The following is a 25023-nucleotide window of genomic DNA, read 5'->3' on the forward strand; positions in this document are numbered from 1 at the left end:
GACCTCAGTCAGTACAAAACATATAGCAGAAGCTGAACAAAAGACACATAAACATTTTTCCGGGCACACATTAAGGACCCACTGAAAATGGCTCCACTACCCACCTCCAGGTCCCGACCCACCAGTTGAGAACCACTGCTCTAAAGTTTAAGTTTGTAAAGTCTCTGCGCTACAATATTAAAAACAAAACAACACAGAAGCATTGAACGTCATTGTTACGAGAGATAAAATATTTATTATCATATTTCAGCAACTGCACATTCAGTCTTTTTTCAACATTGCTTTTGTCCCAAACAGAGTGGCAAAAAAAGTGCATTTCTTCTCATTGTCATGAAAATATAAGAATACAAAATGTGAAATACATTACACCTAAAATGTCTACAAACTCTCGGAACATGTACAGTATAAAAAACACAACATGTGTCTACTTACATTTCAGTGAAAACAATACACGTAAACTCAGATCAGTCATATGTGAAAAGTCAAAAATAGTGTCGTTCATTATATCAGTGTTTTTACAGCATGATCAGTAAACCTTTTACTCCTTAATCTTTGGTCTTTTTTTTTACTTTCAGATAAATCTTCCTCTAAATCTTCTAAAACTGACATCAGAACCTGGTTTCTGGATCCAGAGCCTGTGGGTGAAGAAGAAGAAGTTGTGTTTAAAGCATTGTGGTCGCAAATGGAGCCGCTTTAAAGGAAGAATGTGAAACATTTTACACAAAAATACAGCAGAAATCCAGTCTATCCTATGTAAATGTGTCTCTGAGTCATGACTTTCTACAATGAGTGAGAAGCTCGAGTCCCGCTGGCTGTGTTGTTGTCAGTGCCGTGTTTACATGGAGAGGACGGCCGGCTCCTCCCCTTGTGTATAAAAGCTGTTTGAGTCAAGGAGAAGAGAAAAGAAGAAGAACATACTCACTGATTATTTGGACTGATTTGAAGTGTTTTTAGATCACGGTCATTCTGTGTCAATTTATATGCAATGTGAAGCTACGAGCTAACTAAAGAGCGCTAACATTAGCATGCTAACACAACAATGCAGGACACAGGCGATTGCAGCTCTAGCAAAGGAAAAATTATACCGCCGCTTATGCTAAACAGTGCTTAATTATGGTGCGTTCTTAGTCATGATTGGAGAGGGGTTGGAGGTGTGACGTTTGAGGAGAGCGGAGGCTTCAGTATGGCGGAGCAGTTTGTTTTGGTTTCATGCTGGTGCTCAAGGGCGACATCCACTGGATCAAAAAGTCGCACATTCTTCCTTTAATAAGCTTTTACAAAATTAATTAATCAAAAGAGACTTTATAAAATCATATATCATCATATGTTTAAAGATGAGTCCTGTTTTTACACATTTTGAAGTGCAAAAACGTACAGATATGCTCCAGTAGATCGCGTCAGAAGCTCTCAGAAGACATGCATTTATACAATTTATAATTTGTATTTCATTTGTCTTTTTTAAAGGTTTATTTTTAGGCTTTGTTTGCCCTTATTTAGAGTTGACAGTGGATAGAGCTAGAAGTCAGGGAGAGAGAGAGAGCGAGAGAGAGAGAGAGAGAGAGAGAGAGAGAGAGAGAGAGAGAGAGAGAGAGTAGGAAATGACATGCAGGAAAGAAGCCACAGGTCGGATTCTAACCCGCCCACTTGGTGGACTACAGCCTCTGTACACGAGGGGCCGTTACAGATCTTGTCGCAGCTGCATGTTGGAGTGAATCTAAAATATTCTGGACCTAAAACTTTATTTAGACCCTCAAATAATAGAGCCCAGCTCCCCTCTGAGTCATTACATCTCTACAGAAACTCTGGAGCACGTTGTTTCTTTTGTGTGTGGATCAAAGGGCTTTGTCCTGACATTAATAGCATGAAGTTCAGGACATGGCTACAGTAGAGGAGATGGAAAGTGTTGCTGCTTCTTGAAAATAAAAACAGACTCTTACATTTTTATCTCTGCTCCTTAAAGCGCCTCCAGGGTGGTGGACTGTGACTGTTGTTATGATCTGTAAAAAAAAACAGAACACAAGGAGATCGTCATTTTGAGGATATTCATAAGTCAGTTAAAAGCCTTGTGCACACAGTTTATATATTTCCATACATTGACATTGTAAGTGTTGCCTTATTTACCCTGTCATAGTCCGATTTCTTTTCTGTGGACTCTGGATGTTTCTCCAGGATGTGTAACATGGCGTCATGAAGCGTCAGGAAGAACATCGACGGCTGAACTTCATCATCAAAGAAGCAGCAGCTGTGCAGTTTTTCCAGGATGTAAGCTGAAAGTGAGGAGAAAAAACAAGTCCAAGTTCTTTTACTCATTGCGTTTGCAGATCTGACAACACTATGGTAAGTAATAGACCAGCAAACAGCAGTAAAATAACATTATGTAATAGTTATTTTACTCTTGCAGAAAAACTCCTGATATTTGCCGCAGGAGCTGTATGTGTCAACTCAAACAGCTTCAGACTTCACCCAGAGTTTCTCCTGCTAGTCCCCTAGTATTTTTTATGCAACAAGTCCGAGTGAGCTGATGTGAGAACACAGCAGGATATTCTCCGGAGAATTCACCTCGAGCCAATAGGAGAGGGTGGTGATGTTTATATACTGTGACTGCACAGTGCATAGAGTGTATTTATGTGACCGTGCATGTAATTAACCTGCTGCATGATGTTTTCTGTTCTCCAGTATGTTGTTCTCTGCTCTTTTGTTGATAGTGTGATTCCGTTGAACTACACGGAGCATTGATATAAAGGCAAATATTCTCATTGTAGCGCCGTATAGCAGACTCTGTTGCTTCGCCCATCACATTATTTTAGCGTCACGTCTTACCTCAGGAGACCCCCCCCCCCCTCCTGATGGTCTCCCGTCTCATATTTTGCAACTACTAATTCACATGACTCACATGAAAATAGAAATAGGTTAGTTTAGTTTAGAACGTAGAAAGGTTTACAGACTGATGCAGAGTTGGCTAAACACTGAAGCTTCAGTGTCCACTGTGGACACTGTGGTGGCGCGTGGACTCTAGGGAGGAGGGGGGCGGGGGGGAGACAGCTCTCTTCAATGTTTTGAATTTGGACTGCAATACCCCTTTTGAACGCTAGGTGTCAGAGTTACATATTGCCCCTTTAAATACTTTTTAATTTTTACTTACTATCACAAGCGACGATGTAGACCTCGACTTCGACCCGTATCAGCTCTTTCAGCGCCTACAACACAGTCAAAGTTTATTAGAGAGACGGCTTCAGCACTATAACCGCTCCACGTGCTGCAGTGAATGAACAACCGACCGTTTTCAGTCCCTTCAGAGCGGAGATGTCCAGGAAAGAGACAGCAGAGAAGTCCAGGATGAGGCTGTGGAGGTCCACTCTGGGGACGATGATGTTTGCGGGGAGCTCAGCGTTCCAGTCGATCCGCGAAGGAAGATCTTTAAAGTCTGTGGGCAGGTCGAGCTCCTCCGCGTTACTCTCGTCCTCTGACTTCTGGAAGGGTCCAGATGACGTGTTCAAGAAGCCTTTCTGTGATGGGAGATACACTTTTCAATAATTTCCTCACTGGTTTTTGGTTCAACACAAATCTGCCGCACACACTAAAAATTCTGAAACTTGGGCGAAAAGCGATAAAAGTTTAAGCTACAAACAGCTGAACAGCTTTTTTTTTTTTTTTTTTACAATATGTCAACTTCTTTTATTCACACAAAAGGTATAAAGAGCTGTTATCATTTTTGTTCCTTCAACTTGCCAAACTGCGTTTCTGGTAGGCTTTTTTGTCTGCCTGATCTGGATTCTCGTCATGAGTTTTCGGAGCAACTAGCTAAACCGCATCACAATCCTAGTTTAGCATTTTGGGCTAACAACAGGGGTAGCCAATCATGTTACAGTGGGGGCCATGTCACCCCTGAAAATCCCTCTGGACATGGCCCTGTGGTTTTGCCCAAACCTGCATGGAGATTTCTCAAATGACTTATACTTGAGCATTATTTATTACCCAATTTGTCCCTTGTTGGATGATTTTTATAACGGTCTTAGGCTGGTTACACTAGACGATTCTAGGCCCGATTTTCCCCCAGACCCAATGATCAGGGGGGGAAAGGGTGTGGCTCCGATTCAAGGCTTGACGCAACCGATTATTAGTCCAAATAACCCTCAAAAGTGTGTGCTGTCAATTGGAATATTTTACTGCTTCTGATCAAGTCGGAGCCTCACCAATCTCTAATCGTAAACATCAAACATGTTGGATATTTATGATTCAAGGTCAGGCCGCCTCAACGGAATACCTGCGATAGCCAGTGAGAGCGGGCAGACCGGGAGGTGTCACAAACCAGATGTTGGGTACTTTAACAGCTCACAAACAAGGCAGAGAACATAAACACAACTGAGCCTCGAGTTGAGGAGAATATTGAAGAAGAAGAGTAGCATGTGGAGTTATGGCAACGACATGAGTGCCATTATAATGTCTCAAGCAGCTGATGACGTCAATCGTCCTCCATATTTTTTTTTTCTTCTCAACTCACATGCAAGTTTTTGTGAGATCTGTGGAATTGACACTTTGAAATCTTTATTACAAGCGGCCAGGTGTGTGGTCTGGCTGAATTGTCTAGTGTGTGCGTTCAGAGGATTATGTTAAAAGTCAGTTGAAACCGTCCCCATGTCTCCAGTCTTTCATGTTTTTTAGAATCAGTTAGGATTTGAAAATCGTCTCTTGTCAGCCAGCCTGAGAAGGATGTTTTCAGCACTCCATGTGTTAATGTGTCAGGTACTTCTGTTTAACTGTACTTTAAACGTTTAAGACGGCAAATGATTAACCCACAATGTCTAACCGAGACTTTAATGTCTCGCTGAACGTGCTGCCAGTGAAAGCTTGTTTGTTGTTCTCGGCTGAATGAGGTCAAAGAAGGTTGTGACTCACCGGCGTCCACTGTAGGTCTCCTTTCTTTAGAAGTTTCCGGATCTCCCTCAGTGCTTTGTTTCTCTTCCTCAACACTCTCAAAGGGTTGAATCCAACCTACAAAGACATTCAGTGAGGTAAGGTAATGTCAGGTAAGATGACCTCATTTGCACCCGTGGGTCAATTTGGTTTTACAATGAGTGAATCGGCCTCCTTTTACACACAATCGACAGCACAGGACAAAACATGATAAAGTGACAACAGTGCTCAATAGAATAACCCGTCAGTAAAAACAAGGCAAATATAAACAAGGTCAAAACAAGAATATAGCACCAATCAGTAAAATCATAGTAAGGAAAACTAGGTTTCACATTTTAGAGGCAAAATATGGTCAAATTTGCTGTTTGCTGTTTTAATGAAGATGTGACTTTAATTACTAAAAAGCAAATTGTATTTTTTCTTACAGCTTCCACCAGCTTGCTCTTGAAGAACTCGAAGTTTGCAAAGAAGATTGGCGATGGGATCCTGAAGATTTTCACTCCCTCAGGCTCATATATCTGCAGAGAGTTAGAAAACAGAGAATATCTGAAAAATCGGGCACAAACTCGACACGAGTAAGAAGGAAGGAACAGGGATGTTCCCGTAAGAAAGAGACAGGGTCTTTCTCTGGGAAAGGTTGCTAAAGAAAAATTAAATTAAAAACATAAACTGAAAGGTAAACAAATCCAACACTCACAGAGTTCATTCAAACATTCAAGGTCAGTTAACGAGACATCATTCACTTTCAGATACGTCTATTCAAGTAGAAGTGGTCAGCTCAGCTGTTCACAAAAACTGGCAAAAAACAGCACACCACTGCGCCACCAGCTCCCCTGAGGATCTATAATAACTGTAAATAACAGCATGAATCTCAGTGATAACTAATATCATACTGAGGGTATTTACACAGAACAATACAATATAATAAAGAAATAAAACAAATCCTGAGTTTTTCATGAATATAGTTTTAGTTCAGAAACTAAAATTGGTGGAATGGATCATTACTGGGGAGGAGACCCTGAGTTAGACCCAGAGTTAGGTGGAGGGATTAAACATCCCGTCTGGCCTGGGAACGCCTCAGAATCCCTGACAGAATACAAATCTACTCACATTAATGTAGTCTTTCCTGTCCTTGTAGATATCTGTTCCCTGGATGTTGGCCAGCACACTGCAGCGAGGGCTAGAAAAAAGAAAAAAAAATCATTAAAAAATATTTCCAACCATTTCCAAAATCTGTTGCTGAGTAATTAGAATATCACAGCAACGCCACCTGCTCTTAAAAAGGCATGTTGAGCAGGTACTGTAATTTGACTTCCTGCTTTTTGCCTCTGAGTTTAGTGTTCAAGCGTGCTAACATTTAGTAACCACAAATAGCAGACGACCCATAACACCCCAAACTTAGAAGATTAGAAGATTGAATGCAAATTGCAAAAGTCTAAAACAAATGCAAAACGGGAAATGTGCCACACAAGAAAAAATGGGATGCAAAATAACGAAACATGAACAGCAAATCCATTGAACATTCTTAAAGGTCACATGTTATGTAAAATACACTTTACCATGTTTTTCTAACATTAATATATGTCTCTAGTCTGTCTACAAACCCCCCGATGATGAGAAAAGTCCATCCTCTCCGTCTTTTCCCTGCTGCACTTTTCAGAAAATGTGTCCTCAAACAGGCCGTTTGGAGATTTTCCCTTCATGACATCACAAAGGGCAGTAGCCCCTCCCCCAGGTGGTTGACACTCCCACAGCTAGGTGTTTGTTCTGCCCTCTGAGTCTGTCTTCTCACCGTAAACAATAGGACATGTAGCGAGAAAGCACCGAGCCACCCAAGCCCTTCCAGAGAGGGGGCGTGGTCAGACACAGCTCATTTACATATTTAAAGGTACAGACACAGAAACAGCCTGTTCTGAGCAGGGCTGAAATAGAGGGGTTTATAGACATGATCAAATACAGGATCAGAGTGGATTTAGAACAAGAAACTTCACACACATGTTTTGAGGAGCTCTGAGACTTATTTAAACTGGCTGAAGAGGAGGAGGATATGTGACCTTAAATGGATTCAAAGTCAAAAACACAGAAATACAAGAAACAAATGCAGAAGAAAATTGATACAAACCCCCAAACTACAGTTTGTAACCTATACAGTATGCAACAATATCGCTTGAAACATTTCCCTTCAAAAATGTGGCCAATAAAGTTTTCTTGAATTTAGACTTTAAATCCTTCACAGTGTGTGAAAAGACGTTGTATTTAAACTTTATTTCTGTTTCTTCGTTAAAATGAAACGGCAAAGATATCCAACATTTGCTGAAGACGTTTTACTTGAACCCAAAACATGAACCTGAAGTCGACAATAAGAGTCAGGATATCAACCAGCTCTTGAGTGTCTGTGTTTGGGTTGAAGATCTATGAGAGTAAAGAGTTTATGCACAGATACTCACAACTGAGCCCTGAGGACGACACTGATCAGCTCCACACCAAGCCCTGCAGCCAAACCAAGATCCAGCCCCAGCAAGGTGGCTGCAAGACAGGTACCTAACCACACCACCTGGACATGGATGATGGAATCAAAGAGAAGATTTGAAGGAGATTTTAAACGTTTAAGTCTTTCTTTGAAACAACAAGGAATGTGTGAGAACTTACACAGTCTGGTTTGTCTCTCCTCCACAGGTACGGGACTTCTCTAAACTGCATCAGCATCCCCTTCAGGTTGACGATGACCACGGCGCCCAGCACAGACTGTTTCAATCGAAAGGTTAGATTTTAGAAAGTCTAGCCACGACTTTAAAAACATCACATTCACTTGCAGGAGATTTGGTGTTTACCTTCGGTAGTGGATCCAGTAAGAATCCAATTTCTTGTGTGACGATCATCACTATGAGGGCTGACAGTAATCCAGCTATCTGTAATAGACAGAAGAGGTATGTTAAAATCAAGCAACGGCAACTTCCTGTGTACGCGTAAGTGCAAAAAAATGCAATTCCTTGAGTGTCCACTTGAGGCTGTCTGCATAACCAAAAAGTCCCAAATTAAAAAAAACAACCGTTTACAGCCTGGTTAACAATAATAATAATAATTTGGTCTCCAGCTCATTCCTTTGTTCCTCAACTCTGAACGGAGTTTAATTGTGTCTGTAACTCATTTGTTTTGATTTGAATAAGTTTAACAGTTTGGCATAAGTTTGCATGATAAGGGGCGGGGCCGAGTTGACTGACAGCTAAGCTTGTTGTAGCTGTTTGCCAGGAGGTTAAAGGCCCACCTTAACTCACACTGTGCTTGTTTCTACGTTGATCAAAAGTTAGGAAGAGTTTTCAATATGGCTGAAGGACAGTTTTTATCCAAGAGCCATCACTGAACTGAACAAAATCAAACACTGACCCACCATGGGACAAATAGTGCAATACTGCTTTGTTTACACATTTACTTATAAACTAATGATGATTGTGTGTGTGTAGGTGTGTGTTGTGTTTGGATATTTTCTACTGTACTTATGTTGGTATATATATACACATGTGTGCATATGTATATATTTGTTTTTATTCTATATATTTATATTTTTATATTTCTGATATGGCACAGTAAATTTAGTTGTATTCTTGTGTAATGATAATAAAGTCCATTCTATTCTATTCTATTCTATTCTATAGGGACTCATAACGCCTCTTTATTTACCAATGGGTGACGTCATTGAGGCTTTGTCATATATTCAGTCTATGGTGAAAATCCAGAGATGGGGAAAGGCCCCTTGGTGCCACTTTGTCTGAAAGAGAGTGCTTCCCTTCTGCTTCACCATGTTTCCACTTTAATATGAGTTTGGCTGACTAACAGCTTGGTTATAGACATTTTGTGGCGAGAGTGGTAATAAATTGGTTGAAGTATTTCCCAAATGAATTAACTTTTCTACCGAACGAAGGCCATGTTCATACAAGAACGCTCCACTGAAAGCTGCGTGTTCAGATGGCACTTCAGAGCACACAGATCTGCAAAAACCAGTAGACACACTGTAGTATACATGCCAGACCAGTAGTCGGCTGGTGTGACTTTCTAATTGCACAAGACGTGCATGTGCACATACTCTTCCTCCGACAGATGGGTGAGGTGTTAATGATTAGGTGGGGCTGCTACTCCGACCTCTGACCGTAAACTACAAAGCGAGTCACATTCAGGAACATATCGACTGTGTGTGAGCATCAAAACAGAACACCAGAGTCCACCATTGTTGTTGTAGTCCACATACTTGTGCATGGCTATTGACTGTGATCGTAATACGCATGTACGTTTACAGAGGAGCAGTTTACACAGCGACGAGATCGATGCTGTTTTTAGAAGTTGCACTCTGGAACCTGTTTTTTTTTTTAATTTTTTTTTTTTACTTATTTTGTATTCAGTACACAGATAAAACATACAACTTCAGGAGATGCTTTTCAGTTACACTTGTCCGTTTTCTCATGAAATCCTAACATGCCATTTTACCAAACAACTACACATCCATATCCATACATGTATACACACAGCCTTTCCTTCATACTTACATTAGATAGACATTAACTTACATACATATAACCACACATATGGCAGTCTTCACATTGTTTTTCAATCCTTTTCCTTGATTGACTAACAACAACTTCTGCAAACATATTGGTAATTTGCTATACAATAGACAAGTGCATTTAAAGTAAAATAAATTAATTAAATTTAATTTAAAATAAAAATATTAAGAGGTGACTAGAGCCCAGGCATTACCTGCATCACTGGGGCCCATTTGACATCAAATCTATTTGTTTTCAGCTGTAATCTGGCTGTGATTTTTTCCATGATGAAAACATTTTTGAATCTCTGTCTCCACTGAGTTATGTTGGGAGGTTTTGGTTTAAGCCAGGATGCTGTTATTGTTTTCTTTGCTATTAATAGCAAAATTCTAAGCAAGGAAATCAAGTCTCTGTCCATGTTGGTATCAGGAGCTATACCTAAAATAAAGAGTGAAGGATCCAAGATTAGATTGATGCCCAGAATCTTATTTCTTTCTTTTTGTAAATCTTTCCAAAAGTCTACCACTTTTGGGCAGTCCCAAAAAAAATGTAAAATCCCCCACTAGTCCACATCCCCTCCAGCACAACTCAGACGTACTGCTGTATTTTGAGGTGATGTATGGGGTGTTAAAGTATCGCATCTTGACTTTCCAGTCAAACTCTGTCCACATTGGACTGTTTGTTCATTTATGTCCCTCTTTGAATGATTCCTCCCATTGTTCACCCTGAAGATTATTTAAGGGGGGGTTTTGGGTTAGAATTAGGTTTGACTCAAACGTGCTCTTTCATGAATTAATAAAGGAGTCCAGAAGTTTACCTGAGTCTTCCCACCTGTGCTCTCCTGCACGGCACTCCTGGACAGAGCTGTACTCGCAGCAAACGACTTGAACGAAGCTCCAAAGATGTTACTGACTCCAAACGCGATCAGCTCCTAAAACAAAAACTGTTGTTGTTATCCCACACATGAGTATATAGTTTGAATGTTTAAAAAAAAGGTATTGTATTTTTTCCTGACCTGGTTTCCATCGATGGCGTAATCATGTTTGACTGAGTAGACTTTAGCTACAGAAAAGGCGACAGCAAAGCCCACTATAGCCATGGGGAAAGCCTCCACTGCGGTTTCCTGGAAGACGTGCAGGTTTGGGGCGATCGGAGGCTCATACCTGAGAAACATTATGAACACTGTTACATCAGGATGTTCCTCAAACTTGTCAGAAATCAGGTGAACTAGTAAAGTATTGCATAGATCAGCTTGTAAAAATAAAAATAACAACACAAACACCTCCATCCTGTAGAATACAGGACGGGAATATAAATTACAACAAGTTATATGACGTTCATCCTCCACTTATATCGTTTTATGTCGATATTCACCTGGAAGGTGAGTTTTCAGCGACCAAAAACTCAGTTTGTGTGTGAAAGGAATAGGCCTCACATTTCTCATTTTAGTGTAGGCGGCGTGATGCTATTCTGACATTTTTTAAACACTATTCCTCATAAAACTTCAGTCAAAATATTGCAACTTTATTCTTGTGATTTAAAGAGGTTATATTATGCTTTTTCTGGTTTTATATGCTCTTTAGTGTGTTTTCCATGTGTCCTGTGCATGTTTAGGCACATCTATGTGCAAAAATTAAAAGTCCGTGGAAACGCGGCTTCTCCTACCTCCTCCTGTTAGCTGTAGCATTAGCTGCATGTAACACTCGGTTCTAGCCCCCCTCGATAAAATTTGTCAGTGTGACGTCTTGTCAGTGTGAGATCACTGATCTAAGCCCATTGGCTCGTTGTGTCAAGCCCAGCAGCTCATGTTGCACGCCCATTAACTTCTGTAGCACGCCCACGATATGTCGTAGCCTGCGGTAGCACAGTAGTGCTAAGGTGCTAATGTTTTTGCTCCCCTCGGAGCCAGTGGCTGCATTCCCAATATGGTAAAAGGGGCGGGACATTTCCGAGAACCGTGCTGAGCGACTGACCAATTATGGCAGAGCCAACAGGACGACCAATCAGATCAGACTTGGCACACGTGGGGACTCTGAACGTGGGAACTTCAGAGCCTTAGAGAGAGAGTCAGAAGAGAGCCGGTGCATGGAGCGGCAGTACATGAAAACAGACACTTTTTCACTTTTTTTTCAGTGCTTTTCTTCTAAAAAAGAACTTCCCCACATTAAAAGCTGTCTTAACTCCAGTCTGCATTCAGTGAATAAAAGAGAAACAGACAGAAAGGTTTTGTTTTTAACAGCTTTTACAGCTTCATAAAATTCATAAAACACTATCTGACTGTCTATGTGTTAAGGAAGTGATACTGATGTTATCTAAGGTAAAGGTATACGATTGTATGGGTTTTGACGCCCTCGTTATCTTTAACTCCATGAATGAGTTTGATCTGACAGATAGTGAGAGACACATAAACTCAGCACTCACACATCATGAGTTTCAGACCGGAGATAAAATTAAAACAGCTCGTTTAAACGCTCTCGTTTATCGCAGCTTACGAGTAAAAGGTGCGAGAGAATCAGGAAGCCTAGAAACGCTGTCATTCAATGTCGTACTTCTTTCTATCAGCGTTTTAAAGTGCGGCTTGTCTGACTCACATTTCTAACTACAAACTGATTACGTTGTAAAAGGAGGCGACTGAATTGTTGTTTGTGGTGTTTTTGGACGATGTGATTTAAAAGCTGAACATAAACGTAACAGAGCAGTTACCAGTGTGTTTCAGGAATCATACACCTGTACCTCCATTACAAACAACACTTTGAGTAAAACCTTTATTGGAGAAGACAGCTGAAGAGAGACAGGAAGTGTTGGGAGGAGAGAGCGCGAGGGATGACATGCAGCAAAGGGGCCGAGGTCGGAATCGAACCCGCTGACGCTGTGACCAAGACTATATCCTCTTTTCATGGGGGGCCCGACATAACCACTAGTCTATACGGCACCCCCTTTTTATTTAATTTAATCAAATCATGGATCTGTAAAGGAGATTGTTCTCGTAGCCCAGGTAGCTCTTGTGGAGGCTTTGCCTTAAAATGGGATTATTGTACAGAAGCCTCCAAGGGGCAAATGTGAAAAAATTGCTGATGCAGTTGAAAAAGCTTTGCAAGGATTATTTTTACATTATATTCAATTATCTTTCCTTGTAAATTGAAACTTTAAAAACTGCCAAGCTAATTTAAAAAAAACTTTAACTTTCTATTTTTTGTCATGTCATCAACCATTTCCCCCCCAGAATGAGTGAGTTGTGAGTTTGCCTGTAGTTGCTGTATTTCTTACCCTTTTGGAATATGTCCGACAACATCGATACCGAACCGTTTCCTGAAGTCGAATGCGTAGGAGACTCCACATGCAATGACCGTCTAGAGGGGAAATAAAAGACGTGGTTCAGTCTGACTCATTATTAGTTTCAAAATTACTCATATTTATTATCTTTAAGAGTGCAGATTGTGAGCTCTTGCCCCTTAGCCGACATGAATCGGCTCTTTAAAATTGTCCTTAATGACTTCATAAATCAGATTAATGATTGTTATAGACACAACACTCGGGTCCTGCCCAGTCACGATGAAGTAAGCATCATTATTATTACTGTTTATATGACCACAAACCCTCTCAGAGCACAGGTATGAGGATGGTGTCCTGCAGTGTTTCTCACCATGATGACTTCTATCGGGATGGGAACGGGAAGCTTGGATTTGTATCTGTCGTTCAGTTCCTTCACGATGAACACCGCCACCATGATGACCACAGCGATCACCACGTCACATGCGTTTGTGGAGGAAATATTTTTAAAGATGATCTCGAGAGTCTGAAAAAAAAACGGAAAACAAAGTCAGGATTAAAAAGATGATTTGATGCGACACACCTGAATGTGATGAAGATGGAGAGAGCGTCAAACTGTTCCGGACTCACATAAATTAGGGAAAGAGGTCCACTGATCCCGGGGACATGCAGACCCAACACAAACTTGAGCTGAGACACCAGGATGTGGACGGCAGCTGCTGTGGTGAAGCCAGAGATCAGAGTGTCGGACAGGTACATGACAACAAAGCCCACCTGAAGAAGACCCATCACCAGCTGGAGGAGAGACAGAGAGAGAGGATGATGTAGCTCAGGGATGGGCAACTTTGGTCACAGCAAGGGCCACATTCATTAAATTCTCACTGCCAGGGGGCCAAATTGTAGGATACAAAAACGATTACAGTCAATTATGTCTCCAATTTAACTCAGCATTAGTTAGAACACCAGTGATCAAATATTATTATGGACATATTTCTGGTTTTCATGATTTCAAGGCAGATTTTGTCATGTTTTTCTTCCATGTTTCCAATTAATTGATATGTAAAAATTGACCTGAGGGCCACGTTGAGGGTTGATGGGGGCCGTATGTGGCCCCTGGACCGCCAGTTGCCCACCCCTGATGTAGCTTAAAGGAGCAATATGTAACTCTGACACCTAGTGTTTAAAATGGGTACTGCAGTCCTCATCTCTAGAGTCCATGCTCACTCAGGTCACTTCTGTGTTCTAACCTCTCTCCATTTTTCAAAAGCATCTCCAATATTGATCCTAGTTTGAGCACGTTTCTGCTCGTGGAGCTTATTAGAAACATGCAGAGGCTTCTTAGGTCAGGTACAATCACTTCTATCTGAACCACTTCTCTCGCCCATGAGATTGAATGACAGTGTTTATTTAGGCTTCCTGATTCTCTTGCACTTTTTACTCGTAAGCTGCGATAAACGAGAGCGTTTAAACGAGCTGTTTTAATTTTATCTCCGGTCTGAAACTCATGATGTGTGAGTGCTGAGTTTATGTGTCTCTCACTATCTGTCAGATCAAACTCATTCATGGAGTTAAAGATAACGAGGGCGTCAAAAACCATACAATCGTATACCTTTACCTTAGATAACATCAGTATCACTTCCTCAACACATAGACAGTCAGATAGTGTTTTATGAATTTTATGAAGCTGTAAAAGCTGTTAAAAACAAAACCTTTCTGTCTTTTATTCTCTTTTATTCACTGTATGGGCACTAAACGCTAGGCTACCAGCACCCCTAGGAAGGATATTTTGATGAAATCTGAACCTCTGATCTTCAGAATCAGAATCAGAATCAGAATCAGGGTTCATTGCCAAGTACATTTACACATCCAAGGAATTTGACTTGGTGTATTGGTGCTAAACAATTAACAAGGAAATGAAGCAGAACTAGCAACAACTTAAATAATACAGTATAAGAAGATAATACCATATATAAAATAGAATTTAAAAATGTAAAATATAAAAATAAAAAACACAGAAACAAATCTTACTATCTTACAATTCCTTCTTGCAAAAAAAGCAATTTGCATTTTAGGTTTATTGAGGTTGCAAAAAAAACAAAAGAAATGAATGCATTTGCTACACATGTTTTTTTTTACCTGCATGATACCGGCGAGGAAGGTGACAGAGGAAGCCACCAGCACTCTCTGCTCGTCTCTGGTCAGACCCTCAAACCCGGTGATGTTGGCGGGCGACCCCTCGTCCGGGACCAACCGGGTGACCACCGAGCCGATCATGAGACACAAGACCGGGAACGGACCTGAGAGAGAGAGAGAAAGAAAAGAAACCAGAGAGAGGACGGGTGGTTGACTGAGTGCTCGTCTTTCCCGAGCAGTTATAAGTGAGAGAAACAGGCCTTACCCACTGAGATGTGTCTGGAGGTTCCCAGGAAAAAGTAAATAAGGACAGGGAAGAAGGCGGAGAAGAGTCCGTACCAGGGGGGCAGAGAGGCCAGCAGGCAGTAAGCCAAACCTGAGATGACAAGAAAACATACACACTCATCACCTCTCTGACAAACAACAGGTGATTTGTTAATCTTCTCTCACCTGCTGCTCCTGAAACATTATCATGTAGCCATGCATTATAATCCTACACACCTCATATACACATAGCTTATCATATATTGTCAGGTACTGTAGACCTGTTCACTTGTCTCTGTGAAAGATTCATCTCCTCTCTGGGAAAGTTGATTTCTCTTTCAAACCGATACCCACACTGAGTGATTGAAGTTGCATTTGTCTTCTCCCGTCAGTGAGGTCATGCGGCAGGAATGAAGTGAAACATGTCCGCCTCTTCTTCACACTGAGGCCAGTTTTTAAGTTAGTTTTTCTGAGCGAGCAGAGCATCATCTCTCAGTGCAATTCTGTGTAGTTACCTCTCTTAACGTCGTCCTTTTCACTCTGCTGTCGCTCTTTTTTTTTTTTTTTTTATCTCTGCAGACAGACCTCTTTGAAACACGTAAGCAGAACATGTGGGAGTCGTTTTGTTTTTCGAAGTGTCGGCCGCGGAGGTCTTCATTCTGGGAGACGGACTCATACGTTCTCAGGAGTTTTAGCCTTTTGTTTTTCTAATTAACCGATGACATGAGGAAATAAAGCACATCCTGCCTCTATTTAACCATTTTGTCCAAAGACAGTATAAGATAATTGTACCTTGCAGCACAGCGACCAGTCCAGTGCTGACGCCGGACACGATGTCACTGAGCAGCCAATCTTTGAGTCTGTAGATTTTCAGCCATCCGATGACGGGCAGGAGAGAGAGCGCTGCATTCTTTGCTCGTTTGGCATCACATCTGCAGCCACACAACGACAGAAACAAAAACACATTAAAAAAGATATCAGAAAGAGGAAGGAGGAAGAAGACATGTTCACCAGATCAAATATTTAAAAAAAATGGGGTCAAGATGTTAACATGGATAAGTCAAAGTCAGTGAGAGTAACTTTAAAACAGAGTGCATCACACTGTCAGAGGATCAAAACACTCGCTGACTTTCTTTCTCTCGGGGCTCCTCGACTTTGGATCGACCTCCCTGAGGAGATGAGGCGTGCAGGATCAATTTCTTCTTTTAAATCACTTCTCAAAACTCACTTTTATGTGATGTACTCTTCCACTGATTCTTAATTTTTCCTTTATTTATTTTATTGCTCTTAATCTTTTTATCTATCATTTATCCTTCTTCTGATGTCCTGCTCCAAACCTCCCTTAATTGCTTTTATTTCGTTTTTTTAATTTTCTTTGATGCTCTCATCATTTTTAAAAATCTGAAATCTTCTTATAATCGTCAATCTGATCATCATTTTTTACTGCTTATCTTCTTTAAGTCACTTCTTCTATTGTATTGTATTCACTTTAACAGCATTTTCGGACCTGTTGTTTCTATCTGAATCCTTCTTTTGCATTTTTTTCCGTTTGCTTTTGTAAACTCTAAAACTGAAACGGAGGAATAATTGTGAAACTTTTGAGCTTTCCAACACCGACAGCAAATCTGATATTTTAACCTAATGGTGTCTTTAATGATGAAGGCAGATCCTGTCAGTGCATGATTGAATAGTTGAGACAGTGAAGCAGACTGATGAACAGCTGTTGGTAAAACCTTTAGAGAAGAGAATGAACCTGCTACCTTTGAGCCATGATTTGCATTTCTATACCCACAACATGATATTGAGAAACATCTCAAATTACTCTGTGCCTTTTATTTAATACTGTACTACAGGCCGTGCTCTTTTCTGCTACTCGGCCCGTTCAGATCTGCAGATAACTGTGATTGGTGTTGATCTTTTGCTTTTCGTGATCGACCTTTCGCATCCGTACAGTACTGTATATTTTAAGCATGTTGTCCTTAAAGTTTAAATGATTCTGTTTTTATTACACTTTCAGACATTTAAACATTTGAGCAGGACACTCAACTTCTAACATATTCAACTTTATCAAAAAGGATGGACTTCAAGGGTTAACTGTGCAGCCACCAGGTTATTAAAAACAAAGGTTCCTCACGTGAAGTACTGCTTGATGTGGTCCAGCGAGCTCTTGTGGTGCCTGTAGATCTTCTCGTGCTCCTCAGAGAAGGACTCCTCGGAGTAGAGCGGCCGGGCGACCACGTACTGCCTGGCTCCCGCTCTCATCATCTCTCCTGTGCTCTGGTGAGGGCCGCCGCCTCTCTCTATGTGGCTCTGGAATCAGGTAATCACATTAAATCAGGAGGAGGAGGAGGATCCTGCGCTGGCTTTAAACACGACTTATCAAAGGACATTAAAAAGCAAACAACAAAGATCCAGACCCTGGAACACGGGGCAGAGGACACGCACCAGGTCAGGAGCTGCTGTGGTGTGTCAGAGTCTATCTGAGCTCTGCACACAGATTCACACCAGAGAGGCTTTATTCCACCTTCTTGACCTTCCCAAGAGAAACCGTCCTTATTCAACACCTCCAGGAGGCGAGTCCAGCCCACTTGTTGAAAAAGTTGAATCTACATCTGAACAATAAAGGCTTAACTATTTGATATTCCTGCACTTTAACTTTTAAAGGGGAATTTATTATTGTTCACTCGATCAGTTATTTGATATATAACGTTATCGTGGGGCTCATGTCCCATTTCATATTCTATTCAATCAATCAATCAGACTTTATTTATTAAGAACCGCGGGGGGGCTGGAGCTAATCCCAGCTGTCAATGGGCGAGAGGCAGGGTTACATCCTGGACTGTTAGCCAGCCAATCACAGGGCTGACATTCAGAGACAGACAACCAGCCACACTCACATTCACACCTAAAGACAATGTAGAGTCACCAGATAACCTAACGAGCATGTCTTTGGACTGTGGGAGGAAGCCGGAGAGAACCCACACATGCACGGGGAGAACATGCAAACTCCACACAGAGAGGCTCCTGTCCTACAGGCATTCAAACCAGGAACCTCCTCACTGTGAGCCTAACTACTGCACACCAAGTACCTCCCAGCTGCTCTAAATGAATTACTGTATGTAAGGAATTGACAGTTAATTCAGGACGCAATCATCTATTTCTTACAACCCTGATGTTTACCTCGTACTGTAAAGAAACACACCGCACACCAAGGCAATGCTCAGACAAGTCCCACTAATCTGAGGAGTAACATGTTGGCTCAAAACCTCAGATGTCAATAAATCCTGTAAACGGGAGCTCCATGGTGTGCCGATCTTTTTTGCTTCTTTATAACTATTTGTTTTTTGGATCCAGCACCGTCTTAGGGATGTGTGTGTCTTTTCCATTTCACCCTATGTACTGTGTTAGTATGATAATAACACAATTCAAATATGAAATATAAAACATGTCTTCAGTATAAACTCAGTGAGTCCAGCCCTCTAGTGGGATCAAGAAAGTCCAGATTATTTTTTGGGTCAGTTATCCCAATCCTACACAAAAGTTTTTTTAACATCACACACTGGAATTTTATTCAGATAAAAAACCAACATGGATAACCTGATCCAAACTTAGAATCCTATTTTTTATTGTTTTAAATAACCAATTCTCAATATTTGATTCAATCTAGTAGCTGATGATGAGAGGAAATTACTTTTAAAGAGCCCGTGAAGGATCTGTGAAAACTCAAACTTCAAAGATTTCAAATCCAAAAGGGTGAAAAAAAAGCACATTTTATTTTCCTGTAACTTCTCTATCCTCAGCAGCTCGTCCCACATACCTGATTGTGTCCTAATCTGTCTCAAATCCAAAGTCGTCTGTTTCTCCTCCTCCAGCTCCTGCAGATCAACTGAGACCCCAGACGACTTTTCCATCAATAAATGCCAACCTCTGCTGCTTATCACCACTGTAATTATTAACAGCAATTATGATACAGTCCCTGTTTCACATAGTCGTCCCTGGATGCCTGCCTTATCCTTGACCATTGTTCTTAATGATATCTGCAACCTGCAACATTCACTGGAGGCTTTTCCGCCCCCGCAGAGCATTGGAAAGCGTACCGATGGGCAGGATAGGGGAGGATGTGGACAGGACAGACAGGGCAGGTCATTGTTATGAAGTGGAAATCAAGTAGCTTTCAGGATGGGGAACGCTGCTAAAGGGCGGCTGCAGCACCACACGGTAAAAATAGTCTACAGGAGCAAACACACAAAGTTGATTCATAAATGTGTTTTTTCCAGGGTCTGATAATACATTCTGATAAAGTCAGGAAAGTTAAATTTACGAGAAATCGTTAGAACTTTGTCAATTTTCATGAACTTTGCAACACAAAAGAAAGGTAAGGGGAAGGAAGCTCAGTCTGGATTCAAAGCAGCACCAAACAACTGATAAGAAAGACTGTGTGTGTGTGTGTGTGTGTGTGTGTGTGTGTGTGTGTGTGTGTGTGTGTGTGTGTGTGTGTGTGTGTGTGTGTGAGTGTGTGTAAGTTTCACTGGTTTGCTAACTGGTTTCAGGGAAATCTTATCAAAAGTGTCTGCTCAGAATTAAGTGGAAGTGATACCTCCTGATACTGTTTGCAGGGTCAGGTCAGGTTCATGGGAAATGTGTTTGTGTGAGAAAAATCCGACACTGCAGAAAGTAAACGCAGAGCAACGAGGTGTCTACCAAGCTGAAAACTATGGTGTGGAAAAATGAAGCCGATGGAGAAGTTCAAACAAAACCCCTGAAGTTCATAGAGTGTCCACATGAGGCTGGCCCCAGAAAACCATTAAGTCCTATTAACACCAATATTCAAGTGTCCATTATGACAGCAGAAATAAACATGCATACAGCCTGGTTCCTGTTGGTCTCAATGGATCATTCCTTGGATAGCACAGCTGATGAGAGACAGGAAATGCTGGGAGGAGAGAGAATGGGGGGGGGGGGGGGTGATATGCAGCAAAGGGCCGAGGTTGGATTTGAATCCATAGCCGTTGTAACCAGGACCATAGCCTCTGTACATGGTGCACACCATGTGAACCTGCCAATATGGATGACAATGTGAGAGTGTATGCAGTCTCTGTGTCAGAGCAGCCAAACACTCAAAGCAGCTGTGAGGATCTTTGGGTTCAGTTTTGGCGCACCCTGTGGACATAGCAACACCTTTAATGTCTGCCGATTTCTGTCCCGTCCATGTATAGTCAGAACTGAACTGGGCTAAAAGGAAGTTGAAATTTGCCGCTCCCTTTACCTGGAGTGAGTTACAAAAGGAGCTGAAACCTAACGAGCTGCTCTAATTGGAGGATTTTTTAAGGGGATGTTAAATGACTTGGAGGCGGACACATCTGGCTGTAGATGTTCTCCCTGATCTGTTTGTGGATGATCTTGACAAAACGTTTGCTGTTTCAATCTGTCATGTCTGTCTTTTCTCTGCACATTGTGCTGCTGCCTGTCTCGACCAGGACTGTGCTGGTTAAATAAAAAAATAAAACATAAACAATAGGTAGTGTCTACTGAGGAAAAATCACATACTGTTTTTTTGAAAAGTCAATGTAACACTCACTGACAAACACTTTTGTAAGACACCAACATTCATTTCTGGCAGCAGCAGCCATTAAAAATAACAGTAGACAATCTCATCACCGATCATTTGTAGCTCATATAGAGACATCATTTTTAATAATGGATGGTTTTAAGCCAAAGGCTGCTAACTTTAAAGGGGACATATTATGAAAAATCCACTCTTGCAGTGTTTTTGAACATATATCTGGGTAACCTGAGTGTCTACAGACCCACAACATGTGAAATAAACCCATCCAGTCCTTTCTTTGTAGTCTGCATAAGTCTTACAACACAGAGAAAAATGCTCTGTCTCAAATGTGCTCTCCTTGTGATGTCACAGTGGGATTCTGGTAAAACAAAAAATACCCTCCCCTTCCCTGATATCTCCATCCATGGACTCCCCCCCCCCCCCCCCCCCCCCAGCCTTTTGCCATGGTCTTTTGTTTTTTAACACAAGTATCTGTACTACTTGAGTAAAAAAGTATTTAGTACAAATGTTCATCGGGACTTGACGTTCCATAATAATGAACTCACATGTTTTATCATGTGTTTTTACTATTATTGTTTTTACTGCTGGTGTGTTCTTTATGTGAGTGGGTTGTCCTACCCGATTGGATTGTGACTTCTTGGTGGAAAATGTTGACCTCATTAAACCGTTGATGGGACAGTACCGCTGGGGTCAGGTTGTTTCTGCCAGCCCTTGTTATCTAAAAGTGATACAGTATCAAGATATGGAACAATAATGATAATGGAACAGTTATTTAATGTTGATTAAACCAAGGTCAGCCAATTTATACTTGGCATGAATTTATTTCCATTAATAAAAGAGAGATTGACAAATGAAACAACGTGTTCAAGTGCTGTGTGGGCAGGTGCACATGTTTACTATCGTGGTTACTAACTGGTTTCCATCAATTGCCTCACAACACATTGTATAAAAATGTTATCCTGTAATTGTTTGGATTTAAGCGTAACCAAAAAAAGGATTGGTGAATTATCTTTATATGCAAGTTGGAATTGACCATTGACTAGGTTAAAACAGCTCTTTTAGGGTGGCTGATGGCCTAGTGGTTAATTTGTGTGGCTCATGTACAGAGGCTACAGTCCTCGAGCGGACGGCCCGGGTTCGACTCTGACCTGTGGCTCCTTTCCTGCATTTCATTCCCCACCCTCTCTCTCCCTGATTTCTCTCTGTCCACTGTCCTGTCTCTGTGATAAAGACATAAAAAGCCCAAAAATAAATCTTAAAAAACAACAACAACAAACAGCACATTTATTTAGGCCAGTATGTTTGTGAATCATCCCAGGCAACACGTCCAAATGGGCCCCACTTGGTTATTACCAGCTGGGCTTCAAGTAAGCTTGGCTCAATTTGGTTTGGCTTTAGAGTGGGTTGGTTTTTGGGCGTATTTGGTGAACCACAAGAATACACATGATCTATTTAGCTAGCTCAAAATGTTTACAAGATGGGTCCCAAATGAAGGCTGCACAATGTTGTAAGAAGGTTCCTGGTTTGAGTCCCTGGCTGGACGGGGACCTTTCTGAGTTGAGTTTGAATGCATTGGTTCCCACCGGGTACTCTGTCTTGCTATATCAGTCTAGCTCGTTAGGTTAAACATGAAAGTGGATAGAGTCAGAAATTGGGGGGAGAGAGGGAATGGGGTATGATATGCCGGAATGAAGCCACAGGTTGGACAAGAACCCAGGCAGCCTGCTTGGGGACCGCAACCTTTGTATCGAGCACACTAACCACTTGGCTACCAGAGCCCCCATTGCCAGCAAATTTTGCATTTCACTCAAAATGCACATCCATATTCCCAAAAGGGCTACACTTATTGGAGCCCAACAACGGTCCTTTATCCGATCCATGTTTAGCCTACATGGAAATTTAGGACACAAATGTCTGGTATGAGATTGTACCACATATCAGGCCAGTTCCATTTTGGACCCACTTGGATTTTGTGGATTTGGTTTGCTCCATAAAATAAATAGATGTGCGTAGTGTGGTGTTATATGTTTATCCTTCCTAATGTATCCCTGCGCGGGGCCAGAGAAAGTAGTTCCGGTTACACTGGGGCAGGAGTAAAGTGTGTGTGTGACCTCAAGCACAAGTTGTTGTATGCTGTTGTGTGTTCCCGAAATATACTAAAGTAAACTGAAAGTATATAAAGCTCAACTGGAGTCTTTATTGAGAACCTACCTCAACATGTAGGGATGTTGTTGAGTAAGATTTTGCCTTTCTAAAAACTAAAAAGGTCAAGGTGTTTTTGTGAGCAGAACATCAAACAACGATATCAGCTTTTAATCTAAGCTGCAATCATAAGTGTATCTGGTTTACTGCCTGTAGTAGTAAACTTGCATTACTTTAAAAGCAAAGAGGCGTAACTCACATGTGTCCCAATAGTGTTATGACAATAAATGAAAGCCTGTGTATTTGTGTCTTATTAAATAACAACCAAAGCAATGCAACTCCCAGGGAACAAGAATTTGCAACTTCAGCTCACAGAGTCCTGAACTGTCCTGCTGATGCGAACATGATGTGATGATAAGAAGGAAGTGGAGGCAGGGATGAGTGTTGAGAAATCTTCTTGATGTTGCAGTACTGCTAAGGTTCCTGCTTCAATAGTTATGACAAAGTAGATTTGCTGTATTTGTTTCCATTGCTAGGAGGGAAAGGTTTAAAGAAATAGACTTTTAATTGAAAACCGGGGACAATATTTTAACCAGGATCTAGGTTGTTAAGAACTAAATCAATACCACGGACAAAAACTATGTTAGACTCTGGTAAGGAAAATAAAAAAGCTGTTTACAAATCCTTTCCCGTGATTTTACAAATCCATGCACATGGACCGATTTGCAATCCGTGGGCACAGTTTTGTAAAATGTTCAAACAGATTTGAATACTGTGCACAAGTTTAGCAAACTGTAGGCAACGTTTCATAAACTGTGCAGATGCATTTGCAATCTGTTGGCATAAATTGCTGCAGGTTGCAAATCTGTGCCTGCAGATTTCAAATCTGTGCGCACAGTTAACAAAGCCGTGTCCATAGATTGCAAATCCATGGATATAGTAGGAACAGATTACACATTTTAATTTTCTGTGTCATTATTTACACCTTTTTTGGACATGCCAAAATAGTTTTATAGCTCACCAAGTAGCCAGATTGATTATCTGCCTGTACTACAGTGTATATGGCATCTCAGATATAAAAACAATAAACATAATTACACCTGATAACACTTATTTAACGTAACAGATCAAATCCATTCTTAATCAAAACAAAACAGCCAAACCACAGATATGTTTTTCCTTTTTTAGGGAAATCAGTGAAATAAGTGAGCTAAGTTCACTTACAAGTACAGGATTGTTAAGATTTATCTATTAAAAAATTAAGAGATGAACAATTAAGAAATCCACACGAGAAGGTTGGATAATTTTTAAAACCAATGACAGAGACAAGAGTTCGGGACACCATTGAAAGAACCGTCCTTAGTTCATTTTCCATTTAAACTCAACTGAGACAAGACACGTTGAAAGTGTTTTTTTATGGTACAGATTTTAAACCCATCATTGTGCAATCAACACATCAACCATAAAGCCGGCAAAGAACTGAACTATATTTACCAATTTCAGATCCGACAATCTGTGCAAAGGTAACAGACGCAAACAAAGATTAACACCATTGCACTGACAGAGACCATCGACAAAGGATTTGAGCTCCAAAAGCTCACTTTAATCTCTATAGAGTATAATAAAGTTCATCATTCATAATGTCCTCAATCAAAACTACACGACTCTGTAAGTTAGGTGAAGATGCAGAGTAAGTGTAAATATTAAAACAAACTTTCTTTTGCAGGCGGGTCACTCACCTCATGCTCGGGCTTCCCCGTGTCTCTGAAGTTAGTCTCTTAAATTTCTTCTCCTCTTGGTTTAATAAGTACAGTATGTCGACTCACGAACATCTGCAGCACCCAAAATGAGCAATGAATAAAAGCCCAATGAGTGCTGTGGTGAACGTTAAGAGTGTGTTTTCTTGCATGTTTCCCTCTGTGACTAATGCTACCAATCAGGCAGTGTTCTTGCAGACGCAATCATCGCTGCAGACAGAATAAACATTGTTCTAGTATTTGTGGAACAATGTTGATGCCTGGATCTTCAAAGCTTTCCACGCAGGAACAAACACCAACGAGGGGTTCAAGGTTTCTAGGTTCACATGGGTTATGTTATGTTAGCCTAGATGCTATGTGAACCTAGATTTTAACATGCAATCTCAAACTAAATGCCTTTTAAACTAAACATGATGGTCCAAATTTAAAGGAAATATTCCAA

The 25023-nt window shown here is 41.0% G+C and overlaps 1 protein-coding gene across 5 annotated transcripts; it reads right to left on the reverse strand.

Moving 5' to 3' along the window:
• Positions 1 to 209: 209 nt before the first annotated feature.
• On the reverse strand, positions 210 to 24709 carry LOC132956803 (chloride anion exchanger-like). Of its 5 annotated transcripts, XM_061030440.1 has the most exons (22): positions 24564 to 24699; positions 21301 to 21400; positions 17251 to 17426; positions 15909 to 16048; positions 15118 to 15228; positions 14856 to 15016; positions 13350 to 13514; positions 13093 to 13245; positions 12717 to 12799; positions 10465 to 10612; positions 10267 to 10380; positions 7746 to 7823; positions 7564 to 7659; positions 7362 to 7468; positions 6025 to 6094; positions 5340 to 5432; positions 4897 to 4992; positions 3279 to 3506; positions 3143 to 3197; positions 2122 to 2267; positions 1938 to 1997; positions 210 to 635 (listed from the first exon to the last, which is right to left on the reverse strand). In XM_061030440.1, exons 2-22 carry the CDS (start codon positions 21340 to 21342, stop codon positions 609 to 611), a joined length of 2349 nt encoding a protein of 782 aa, XP_060886423.1. In that variant the 5' UTR covers positions 21343 to 21400; positions 24564 to 24699; the 3' UTR covers positions 210 to 608. The 5 variants fall into 5 exon arrangements, with proteins under 5 accessions (XP_060886423.1, XP_060886426.1, XP_060886424.1 ...); XM_061030443.1 differs by lacking the exon at positions 21301 to 21400 and having other exon boundaries at positions 24564 to 24709; XM_061030441.1 differs by lacking the exons at positions 21301 to 21400; positions 24564 to 24699 and adding an exon at positions 18934 to 19156.
• Between the last annotated feature and the right edge of the window lie 314 nt (positions 24710 to 25023).

This window comes from Labrus mixtus, chromosome 22 (assembly GCF_963584025.1).
Source record: "Labrus mixtus chromosome 22, fLabMix1.1, whole genome shotgun sequence".
Classification (NCBI taxonomy): Eukaryota; Metazoa; Chordata; class Actinopteri; order Labriformes; family Labridae; genus Labrus; species Labrus mixtus.

What these genes read in the sequence shown, in the direction of transcription:
- LOC132956803 (XM_061030440.1), bottom strand. Translation starts at nt 21,342, where the DNA reads ATGAGGTCAACATTTTCCACCAAGAAGTCACAATCCAATCGG. An exon ending in TCCTCGCCGGTATCATGCAG is followed by an intron (nt 13,515 to 14,855) that starts GTAAAAAAAAAC and finishes TCTCTCCTCCAG; the next exon opens with CTGGTGATGGGTCTTCTTCA. An exon ending in AGAAATCGGACTATGACAGG is followed by an intron (nt 1,998 to 2,121) that starts GTAAATAAGGCA and finishes TTTTTTTTACAG; the next exon opens with ATCATAACAACAGTCACAGT.